General features: G+C 32.0%; 1 protein-coding gene across 5 annotated transcripts; it reads left to right on the top strand.

Moving 5' to 3' along the window:
* The first annotated feature begins 5,031 nt into the window (after positions 1 to 5,031).
* Positions 5,032 to 12,129, top strand: LOC110808523 (P-loop containing nucleoside triphosphate hydrolases superfamily protein). Of its 5 annotated transcripts, XM_088214365.1 has the most exons (24): positions 5,032 to 5,261; positions 5,482 to 5,560; positions 5,785 to 5,998; positions 6,089 to 6,218; positions 6,484 to 6,639; positions 6,733 to 7,209; positions 7,405 to 7,502; positions 7,606 to 7,762; positions 7,855 to 7,924; positions 8,023 to 8,099; positions 8,204 to 8,257; positions 8,340 to 8,420; positions 8,535 to 8,646; positions 8,845 to 8,931; positions 9,052 to 9,227; positions 9,315 to 9,476; positions 9,600 to 9,707; positions 9,812 to 9,970; positions 10,058 to 10,141; positions 10,259 to 10,464; positions 10,572 to 10,673; positions 10,828 to 10,937; positions 11,032 to 11,183; positions 11,748 to 12,129. In XM_088214365.1, exons 3-24 carry the CDS (start codon positions 5,832 to 5,834, stop codon positions 11,952 to 11,954), a joined length of 3,132 nt encoding a protein of 1,043 aa, XP_088070491.1. In that variant the 5' UTR covers positions 5,032 to 5,261; positions 5,482 to 5,560; positions 5,785 to 5,831; the 3' UTR covers positions 11,955 to 12,129. The 5 variants fall into 5 exon arrangements, with proteins under 5 accessions (XP_088070491.1, XP_088070492.1, XP_088070490.1 ...); XM_088214366.1 differs by lacking the exon at positions 5,482 to 5,560 and having other exon boundaries at positions 5,032 to 5,266; XM_088214364.1 differs by lacking the exon at positions 5,482 to 5,560.
* Positions 12,130 to 12,482: the final 353 nt, after the last annotated feature.

Genomic DNA, 12,482 nt, shown 5'->3' on the forward strand with positions numbered 1-12,482 from the left:
AAAAAAGGTAAAAATTATCCTCTCCATTTGGAATTTGATTCTAACACCCTCATGGCTAAATTGAAACAAAAGAAACAGCGGATGAGCCGAAAATCGTGGGCAAAGCTCGACAATACCTTTGTGGGTAAAACCTGAAACCACCTTCGATGAGCCCCTTACCATTTTTCGTTTCGTGTGATATTTTTACCATTATATTCACCGTTCTATTTTTTACAAGTTGACCGAAAAAATTGTCCAGTCGCGAAGGTGAGCCGATGGAGCCGTCGTACTGCAAAATCCTACCGCTGGTAGATTTTTATTTTTTGACTTTTTTCGGTCAACCGATACCCCCTAACATGTTTTTTCGCAATGATGGGTATAAAATCGGTCGAAACCGACCAACATTGGTCAAAAATGGCCAGGCCGACGCAAACCGCGCCGTGAGCGGCGATGCCGTCACCGGAGCGCAGTAGTGCCACCGTGCCAAAATTTTAAAATTGGCCGGAAAAAGATTTTTAACAACGATTTTGGAGTTTTTGAGGTATTTTTAGGTACATGAAGCGTGTTTTAATCTCCGTAGAAAAATTCAGAAAACCTGAGGACTACCAGTAGGCGCAGCTGAAAATTCGATGTTTCGAACACCGATTCGGTTAAGAATCTCTCAACTTATTTCATATTATGGAATTGAAGTTTAATTATCAATAATATGGTATTTTGCGAAATTTAAAAAATTTTGAGAATTAATTACAGGTTACTAAATAAAGTATAATTGGTTATTTATTATTGTTTGTCCTGTTTAACTGATTGTTTGATTTTATGGCTTTAAATGCATGATAATATACTGGAACTGGTAAAATGATTCAATTGTGTTTCCTTACTGCATGTATTATTTGTCTTACATTGATTTACAGTTAAATTGTAAAACTGAAAATTAAATATAAACGAAAAATTAAATGGTTAAATGAATGAATGAATTGTGGTCTTACTGGATATCCTGAGAGATGGTGGACAGACCGAATACATAGACAACCCTACCGTGAACGTCGCCTCATACCTGACAGAGTATCGAGAATTGATATTTTTGGCGCTCATACCGGACGGGGTATTGAGGGATGATATTTTTTGCACTCATACCGAACGGGGTATGGTGACAGTCAGTTAGTTGACAATGTTGGATGTTGGTTCACACATAGTGGAACATTTTTATAAATCCTCATGGATACTAGTAGGCAAATAAAAAATGAAAAATTGTTATTCTTACTTACTTGAATATGAGATTATGATGTTGTTAAGGTATTATCTTTATAAGTCGGTTTTGAAAATCTCGCAACGGTAAGTATGTAATAAATGATTTTACTTATGATAAATGAATTTACTTAAATTAAGAGTTCAATTGATTATTTTTATAATTTTTACCAACCTTCAATTTCTGTATCGGTGAATAGTATGATATTCTTACTGGGTTACTGTAGCTCACAATTTCATTAACTATTTCAGATCAAGATGAGCAAGACCCATATCCCAATCAACAAAATGGTTGTGAATAGTTCACTACCAAAACTCATTCAAAAACTAGTGAAGGTCGTCCCAAGATACTCAATTGTTTATTTATCATTTATTTTTTTATTTTCATTTGTTCTTTTAGAATATATATTTTCGTAGTTCTATTGGATATTCTAAATTATTGTGTAAAGAATGTAAACCTTAACCCTATTATTTCATTTCTATATTCAATTTATAATTTATTTTCTTTTAAGTTCCGAATCTTTACAGTTTTCTTATTTTTAACATATATTAATGAAATATATATACTATATTCATAGATGTATATATATATATATATATATATATATATATATCATGTTATTGGTCCCATCCAATACCAAAATTTAATGCCGAACATGTAATTAATTCTTATTGACAGAGTGAAGTCAATAGCGTATTAGTGTTTTATGTTTTTCATTGTAATGAGTCATTCCATTTGTTCATATAAGTATGTAAGTATGTATTTAAATTAATAATTTATTTTTTAGACTAGTTATGAAATCTTTTAAATTTTGGGTCATATCTTCAAAGTCAAATATTATTATAACAATGACATATTAGTGAGAACTTGTCTAACTCCCTAACCATATGATCCTACATTTTAAGAAACATATATTGTTTAATTTCGGGGACATAACCTTATTTTCTTTAGACGGAGTTTGAATCTTTTATCTCTATTTTGATATGTTTTGAGATTGTTATTGTTATAAATAAATATTGTAGATAAAACTTAATAGGACGATATGTAAGCACTTAAATAACACTTGCAACAATCTAAAACACTCAATTTGAGATTTTAACGCATATGTTTTTGCTAGTTCTAATATTGTTATTAAAATTTAGTTTGCGTATTAAACTGAAACTTGTATTGAATAAAGATATTAAAAAAATTAATCGTAAAGATCAATTCACTTTATATAAAGCTTAATACTTTACATGTAAATGCACAATAATACTCTTTAAATAAAGGCTTTACGTACGAGCAAACTTGCTGATAATTGATAGAGAGGTTTAAAGGGACAAATACTATTTGCGAATTGTAATATTTGAAAAATATATGGCGAGATGTGTAATTAATAAAAATAGAGTGGTTAAAATAGTAAATTCCTGTTTAATTTTACTTTTTGAGGGGGTTAATTTTTTAAAACTCAAAAAGGCCAAAAGCAGATAACCCGCCCCCACCAACGGACATGTGCTCTCATAACATCACTCTTTATCACGTGGGGTTACTTTGCCACCACACACTAACCCCACTTTGTCTTCTGTTTTTATTTATTTATTTATTAAATTTAAAAAATACAATACAACTTCTAATTCAAGTCCCTTAAAAAAAATTATTATAAAACATGTAAATTTTATTACAAAATAATAAATATTTAATTTTATATGAAATTTTACGTATAACTCGATTTAAATTTCATTTGTTATAATAAAGTCTAAAATCGAATAATAAAATATTTAATCAAGTGTTTGATACATATATATATATATGTGTGTGTGTGTGCGTGACTAATTTAAATCATTAAACTTCTGTTTGAATTTGAAGTAGGTGAGATTTGTCAATATGTATTTTTAAATTTGTCAATAATGTTTTAAAAAATTGAATTTAATATTTTTAAAAATTAATATATGCATATAGACATATTTTGTCTTCTGTAAATATGTGTAACAAAATTAGATATATTACTAGTTATAAAGAAATATTTAGATACAATTTAAAAATATATTATCAATTTAAACTTATTTGAATGTTATCATAAGTTTTTTGATGTATCGTACGTGTATATATTATTATAAATGATAAAATAAAACATGGAGTACATAAAAAATAAAAGAAAAAACAATAAATAGTTATGTGAAATTATTATAAAAGGGACAGGTGCCCAAAATGAGAGCGGTTGTTTTTGAATTTGAGTTTGAAATTAAAAAAAAAAGATTAATTATATTAATTATATAAATAAATTGTATTTATAAATCTAATTATATTAGTCATTGAAATAAATTATATGTATATATTAGATTTATAAATAATTTTTTTTTTTTCAGTATACGTATTTATGGTACTTAAATATCCTTAAAAATATATTTCAAATACTAAATATAATTTTTTTTTAAATTTTCTGAAAATTGTAATGTTTTTTATTTAATTATTTTGTAATAAATAATTTCTTTTTATGTCATAAATAATTATTATTAAGGCAATCTAGTTCATCCATAAATTAAAATAAAATTTACTAATTAATTATTTTTTCGATATACTATTACTGATTTTTTTTATATATCAATTATTATTTTTTTTTAACAAAAGTAACTTTATTATATTATTTATTTACTTTTGTTTATAATAAAATAATAAATACTTTTTTAAAAACACTATTTTCAATCGTAATTTGAAAATGCAAAAAATTATTATTACAATGTAGTAGTATATATATACACACACCAATTGATTACTTATAGATTTTAGTCAAATTTAGATACACACATCCAAAATTTGTAATTGGTCAAGCAAATATAACTATGGCCTAAATTAAATAAATAAGCAAATCCCTTATAAAAAATTAAAATAAAAACAATTTTCTTAATTGACATTTTCAATGTCGTCTTCTGCTAGTTTAGTTTAAATTTTGAAATACACTTGGAAGCATTAACAAAACTTTTAAGATAAGATTAGTTCGCATTCCAATTCAAATTTCAACTAATTATTAATTATATTTTTATTTATATTATACATAATAATATATGTATAAATACAACAAATTAAATACTTTATAAGTAATTATTTTTTTACAAATCTTTATGGGTGCAATATTAATTTTGTTTTTATTAATTCACGTTTTAAAATTAATATATAAAATTACGAAAAACAGCTAAATTAATAAGAAATGTTAAAATTGTTTAATTAAAATATTAAATTTAAGTGGCTTGAATTACGGGTACATTACCCTAACGCACCCTATACACAATACATGTCTATACAATTATATATACACATAATATATATGTATGTAAGAATGTATGTACATATAATATATATCGATAATCTTCCAATGGGCCCATTGGGATTATTATAGATCTCCAACTTTCCACGTTAACAGGAAAGCTGTTAGTGATTCTCTTAAATTTTAATTAAAACAAAGTTCAAAATTAATAATACTCTATTTATACAGATTAATTAAATTAATTAATAAAACAGTGGGCTCTATTTGAAAAAAAAGGTGGGTAATCTTGTAATTTGTGGAAAAGTTAGGGGCAAAATTTAAAATTCAGTTCAGTTTCAAAAATTTCAAAAAAACATGGACTTTTTATCAGTAGCTAAGCTTTAAGCTCTTTGTCCCTTTTATAACGGTCGGAAATTACGATAAAACGGATTTACTAACGCCGTTATATGCCGTCCTCGCAACGCAAACTCAACCCTGCGTAACGGCTTCTTCCATTATTATTTTTTTTTAATTCAGAAAATATTATCTTTTAAATAAATTCTTTTTAATATTTTTTCAGCTCTTAAAAAAAAATCTACACACAACAAAATCCCAAATCTCCCTCTTCTCCCTCTCTCTCTCTCTTTCTCCCTCGCTCTCTCGAGTGTTTCAGCCTTGAAAAAGGAAAATAAAAGGAAATCAGCAATCGATTGGTTTCATTTTTACGCTATCTTTCAGTTGTTTCTCTCTCTTGAACTGTCGCCATTGTTCTCTCTCTCTCTCTCTCTCTTCAGAGGCCGGCCTTGTTGTGGTGAGGTACTGTAAGTTGCAATCTCAGTTTCATTAACTGTTTATCTCTTTCTCTGTTGTGAATTTACTGCATATACTTTTTACTATTTTTTGATTGGTTATTATTGATCCAGCTCAGGTTTTGAATTTGTACATCTGTAATGTATAGATATGTAGATACGCTTGTGTATATCTGTGTGTGTTTTTCTTGATTGAATGTATTGTTTGTGTTTTCTTGTTGGATCAGTTTTGGTGAGTGTATGTTTATTGAAGTGTTGATCTCGTTTGCTGCTTGTACGGATGATGATCAGAGTTGAGTTGACTCGGTGAGATAGTGTTCTTTTTGTCACAGCCGAGTCTTGCGGAAACTTGAGATTCGTCGAGGAATGTATAGCTGTATAGAATCTCGTGATAATCGAACTATACGCAATATTCGGAATGATTCTAACTTGACATTTTTGTCTGTGTATTTCAAAAACGTTGATTTTGCATTTCTATTAGATTGCTATTTTTGCGATTTGAGTTGATTCAATGAGTTGAGCTGATGCAGGTAGGTTATCTAGAGGTACGAGGGAAGGTAAATAGAAAGACGGCTACATGGATTCTTTACAGCAGAGAAGGACCGCCTTGGTATCGCTATCGCCGTCACAGACTCCGCGCTCCAGTGATAAATCAATGCGAGATCTGCGATCGGGTGACTCGAATTCGAGTAACAAGCATGACAAAGATAAGGGCGTTAATGTGCAGGTTATTGTGCGGTGCAGGTGATGTTTCAGGAACCCTGGAGTTTTGAAGAAAGATGCATCCATTTCTAATTGATATTGACTGGTATTTTGGGTTTTGCATTTTGGCAGGCCATTGAGTGAAGATGAGATGAGATTACATACACCGGTGGTCATTTCATGCAATGAGAACAGAAGAGAAATTTCCGCAGTTCAGAATATTGCAAATAAGCAAATTGACAGAACTTTTCTTTTTGATAAGGTTTACTTGACTCTCTTATTTGTCCATTGTTAAAAGCACGGAGAAACCGAACCATTTAGGGTTTCTGGTTCTTACCAGAAACCAGATACTTCTTCTGGTTAAATTAAACCACCCCAGCTGGTGCTGTTCAGTTCTATTTCATGAATTTCTTAAATTCAGTTCTTTTATTATCTAAACTACGGAACTAGCAGATTTTTGACGTAATGAATGATTTTGCATTGTTCCTTACTCGTGTTGCGCATAACGCAAGTTGTTGAATTCTTAGGTTTTTGGTCCAACATCCCAGCAAAAGGAATTGTTCGATCAAGCTGTCTCTTCAATTGTTTATGAAGTTCTTGAGGGCTATAACTGCACCATCTTTGCCTATGGTCAGACAGGAACAGGGAAGACATATACAATGGAAGGAGGAGCACGGAAAAAGGTTTAGTTTGGTTAAAAAGAAAGAGACAGAAGCATATACTGAACTATCATTCAGTTTAGTTTTGTTACTGATTAAATCCTTTTATGTTTTTAGAATGGGGAATTCCCCAGTGATGCAGGTGTTATCCCTAGAGCTGTTAAACAAATTTTTGACATTTTAGAAGCCCAGAGTGCTGAATACAACATGAAAGTTACATTTTTAGAGCTTTACAATGAAGAGATAACGGATCTTTTGGCACCAGAGGAAACTTCAAAGTTCGTAGATGACAAAGCTAAAAAACCTATAGCTCTTATGGAGGATGGAAAAGGAGGTGTTTTTGTGAGAGGCTTGGAAGAAGAGATAGTAAGCACTGCAAATGAAATTTACAAAATCTTGGAAAAAGGTTCTGCTAAAAGGCGCACTGCAGAGACTCTTCTTAATAAACAAAGTAGTCGCTCTCACTCAATATTCTCTATTACAATTCACATTAAGGAGTGTACTCCGGAAGGGGAAGAGATGATTAAATGTGGGAAGCTAAATCTTGTTGACCTTGCTGGTTCTGAGAATATTTCACGATCTGGGGCACGAGAGGTATGATTCAGTAAAGATTAACATCACTTGACTCTTTTATATTTACATACTTGACTGTCAGACAGCATGTGCTCTTGGAATTTCATAGTTGAAAGATGGGTTATTTCTGCCCTTTGCGTGCATTAAGCTGTTAATATCAACTCTTTGGTGCATTAAGAAGGCCATTTTGTTTTCTAAAAAAAAACTTACATGCAGGGAAGAGCTCGGGAGGCTGGAGAGATTAACAAAAGTTTGCTTACACTTGGTCGTGTCATTAATGCTCTTGTTGAACACTCAGGTCATGTTCCATATAGGTATGAACATAAGTGGCATAGAAGTGGATTCTTAGAGTTTCTTTTTTCCATTTACAAGCCTTAGAAGGTAAAATATGCTAAAGGTAAATGCTTGATATTTCAGAGATAGCAAATTAACAAGGTTATTGAGGGATTCCTTGGGAGGAAAAACAAAAACGTGCATAATTGCCACAATTTCACCCTCCATCCATTGTTTGGAAGAAACACTCAGCACTCTTGATTATGCACATCGTGCAAAAAATATCAAGAATAAACCAGAGGTCAGCTATTACACAGTTTCTTGCTTTTGGGGCAAAACTGACTTCTATCAAACTGAAATCTAGATAACATTTTTTTATCCTCTTGCTTTCAGATTAATCAGAAGATGATGAAATCTGCCATGATCAAAGATTTGTATTCTGAAATTGATCGGCTGAAACAAGGTGTTGCATCTCCTACATTCAATTGGAAAGACACTCCTTTGTTTTCATGCAAATAAGTTTATTAAATTCATTTGCATTTCATTTTCTGTTTTGTTTAGAAGTATATGCTGCAAGGGAGAAAAATGGAATTTATATTCCAAAGGATCGATATCTTCAAGAAGAAGCAGAAAAGAAGGTTCAACTCTTATTATAAAATTGACGACTGAATTTTTTTCTTGGGTTTCAATGATAGATAGGAAAAATATTTTATTATTTTGTCTTTATCTGTCCTTGCCACAGGCAATGGCTGAAAAGATAGAACGTATGGAGCTTCATGCAGAGTCCAAAGATAAGGTATGGTTCAACAAGATTCTACTCTCTTTAGCTTTCGATATATCATAGTCATTTTAATCATGTTTTCATTGCTTGTAAACAGCAATTGGTTGAGCTTCAGGACCTGTACAATTCTGAGCAAGGTTTAACAGAAGAATTAAGTGAAAAGCTTGAAAAAACTGAGGTACTACAGATTTTATTGGCCACATTCGAACCTCATCTTTTGTAAGCCTTAACCCTCTTTATCGCTTATGTATCATTTGAGAACTTATGGTTTTCTTTTTCTTCTAAACTTCAGAAAAAACTCGAGGAAACTGAGCATTCATTATTTGATCTTGAAGAAAAACACAGACAAGCAAATGCAACAATTAAAGAGAAGGAATTTGTGATCTGTAATCTTCTCAAATCTGGTAAAAAACTGTCATCTCTCTCCACGTTATATGACTTGTCCCGCTAAATGGTTATAGGGACTTTCTTTAGACAAAGGGTTCTCTGTCATGTTTTAAATGTGGCTTGATTGATTGAGAAACTTATGCATCTAATTACTGCATTGTCTGCCAGTATAATTTTCAATCTCTTTGAAAGATTTTCTATTGTTCATTTTTCAGAAAAATCACTTATTGAGCATGCATTTGAGCTTCGATCGGAGTTAGAAAATGCAGCATCAGATGTGTCCAACTTGTTTGCCAAAATTGGTGCGTATAGTTTTGGATAATAACCTTATTATTTTGTCTGATCCGAAAAATAACGTTATTATTTTGGTTTAATACCCTCCCAGAACTAAAGTTCTGTTGTTTGTGATGGCTGGCTTATAGAAAGGAAGGATAAAATCGAGGATGGAAACAGGGTACTTATCCAAAAATTCCAGTCACAATTGACCCAGCAGCTTGAGATCTTGCATAGAACTGTGGCAGCTTCTGTGACTCAACAAGAGCAGCAACTGAAAGACATGGAAGAAGATATGCAGTCCTTTGTATCAACTAAAGCTGAGGTGAGGTTTCAATAACAACATTTTCATCGGCTTTTGAATATATTAATCTTTCTATTATATTAATCTAATTTTCTGTTTGCGCTGAAGGCTACTGATCAACTACGAGGAAGGTTAGGAAAATTGAAGACCACATATGGTTCTGGCATCAAAGCTCTTGATGATATAGCAGGCAAACTTGATGGAAATTCACAGTCAACTTTTGGCCATTTGAATACTGAAGTTTCTAACCATTCACATGCATTGGAGGATGTAAGTATCACTTTTTTTTGGCTACTGCTGATTGAATCCTTTAGAACTAATGCAATGGATCCCATTGTAACTGATTGAATCCTTCTCATTCTGGCTGTATCTGACTTTTAAGTTAATGTTCAGCTCTTCAAAGGAATTGCTTTGGAGGCTGATGAATTGCTTGATGATCTCCAAAGTAGTCTTCACCAGCAAGGGGAGAAGCTAACTGCTTTTGCACGACAACAGCGCGAGGTCTGTGCTTTTCTTTTGTGCTTCAGTTGATCTTCAACTGGAAGAGAGGTGTTTGGATTATTATTATTATATACCTTAGTCGAATGTTTTTGTTAATTTTTCAGGCACATTTTAGGGCTGTGGAAACTGCAAGGTCGGTTTCTAGAGTAACAGTTGACTTCTTCAAGACCCTAGACATGCATGCGTCCAAGCTAACTCAAATTGTAGAGGAAGCACAGACAGTCAATGATCAGAAATTATCTGAATTTGAAAAGAAATTCGAGGTGGCTACTCTATTTAATTTTAAATTGTATGGATTATCATAGAAGCGGTGATTGGTTAGATTCTAACGGAGTTTATTATGCTTCCAGGAGTGTGCTGCCAACGAAGAAAGGCAATTATTAGAAAAAGTGGCAGAACTATTAGCAAGTTCAAATGCTCGAAAGAAAAAACTGGTACATGTTATTAAAAGCAAAACAGATAGTTTAATTTCCTTTACTTCTTTCCAGGTTTTTGATATGCTTCTGTTTTAGTAACTTTGAGTCTCATGTAGTAACTTGTCTGTTCTTTAGGTCCAGATGGCAGTGCATGATCTCCGGGAGAGTGCATCCACCAGAACCAGCAATTTACAGCAAGAGATGTCGACTATGCAGGATTCCACTTCTTCTATCAAAGCTGAATGGACAGTCCACATGGAGAAAACAGAATCTCGCTACCTTGAGGATACATCTGCTGTTGAGAGTGGAAAGAAAGGAATGCAAGATGTTCTTCTTAACTGGTATGGGCTGCAGAAAATCATCTCTTATCTTCGATTCTAGCATGGAATTTATATCCTGATGATTCTTAGCATATATTCTCAACTAATTTTCGAACATACATTTTCAGTTTGGAGAAGGCAAAGATGGGTGCACAACAGTGGAGGGATGCTCAAGAATCCTTGCTCAGTTTAGAAAAGAGCAATGTTGTTTCTGTAGATTCAATTGTCAGGTACTATTCAAGCATGATTCAAGTTTTAACATGCCTATGTATTATATATGTACGTATATCTTCTCAAAAAATTTATTCTTATTTATATCTGTTGGACATGAGCATCACTCAAGTTTTGAGTGCAAGATCTCTGATGTTTTCCCCTATTTATCAGAGGAGGGATGGATGCCAACCAAACTCTTCGTGCTCAATTTTCTTCTGCTGTGTCAACTGCTCTCGAAGATGTGGATGCTGCAAACAGCAATGTTCTTACATCTGTTGACCGTCAGTATCCAGAACCCTTAAAAAATCAGTTTCAATTATATATATGTTGGGATAGCATTATATGAATCAACTCAGGAAGTAAACTTCATTGCAGATTCATTACAACTTGACAATGACGCGTGCACGAATCTCAATTCCATGATTGTTCCTTGCTGCGGGGATTTAAGAGAATTAAAGGGTGACCACTACCACAAGATTGTGGAGATTACAGAGAATGCCGGGAAATGCCTTCTTGATGAATACACTGTAAGTTTGGTTTCATCTTGGTGGAAAAGGACTGCAGAACATACTCTATATAAAATAGACAAAGAAATGTCCCGGCACAACCCGGATGTGCCTTAACCGTCTAAAAAGGCCAACAAAATCATCGTATCTGGAAAGGAGAACTAGGATACTTAGGCCCATTTAACCGTTCGAAACTGTTTTGAGTTTTTATTTCTTATTTTTCTGGGGAAACAGTTTTCATTTTTTATAGTTTATGTTTGTTAAAAAAAAAATGTTTAGTTATTGAAAATAAAAAAAATATTTAAAAATGATATAAAATATGATGAATTTAAAAAGAATAGAAGGTTTCAAACTCAAGCAGTGTTTCCATCTGTCATTTTTAGATCTTGTTTTCATTATCAGTAAAACTATTATGTGTTGGTATATAAAATGAAGATTTAAAAGAATTTTCTATTTCACCCTACTCTCCAAATCCTCCGCGTCCCTCAGAACAAACATCTCCCATACTCTTCCCTAGTTTGCATCCTTTCACGTAGCTTTTCAACCTTAACTCTAGTTTGATGCGTTTTAATTTAATAATAATAGGTGGATGCACCATCCTGTTCAACACCAAGGAAAAGGTCATTCAACCTTCCCAGTATTGCATCGATCGAGGAACTTAGAACGCCAGCCTTTGAGGAATTGTTGAAAACATTCTGGGATTTGAAATCGACAAAGCAGGCAAATGGAGACATCAAACAGCACATGAATGGAGCATATGACTCCAGGGTTCCTCTCACTGCTATTAACTAAAGTGAAAGAAGGACCATTTTCCAGGTACAGTAGTAGTAAGAAGAAACCGTGTACAGAAAATTATAATATGGGAACATCAACTCTCTCTTCTTATTTCATTAATTGTTTGTTTAAAGAAATTATTCCACTATGAATGCCAGGAAAAATATATATTAGAGATTCTTTCTTTCTTTCATTTTCTTGGAAAGATTTTTTTTCCCACGGGCTTGTAAGAGATTTTATAGAGTTAATTAAATTCGGTTATGGATTTTTGGAGTAAACAAAGAACAAGTGGAAATATTTCTAATTTATATAATCTACATATTGAAAATCTTTTGTTTGATTGCTCCAATGATTCTTGCCATGGTAGTCTTTTGATATAACTCTTATTCCTCTTGTTTGCACGTGTTTTTTCATGTATAGATTTATTTATTTATTATTTTTACTCAATAATTTTAGATTAGTAAGTTTTATAATTTTTTGTCATAACTAAGTTGTAATATCGATGTATAAGTTTTAATTTTTAGTCTAAAAATTAAGGATTTTTTA

The sequence above is a fragment of the Carica papaya genome, chromosome 2 (genome assembly GCF_054855325.1).
Source record: "Carica papaya isolate Zhongbai chromosome 2, ASM5485532v1, whole genome shotgun sequence".
NCBI classification, from domain to species: Eukaryota; Viridiplantae; Streptophyta; class Magnoliopsida; order Brassicales; family Caricaceae; genus Carica; species Carica papaya.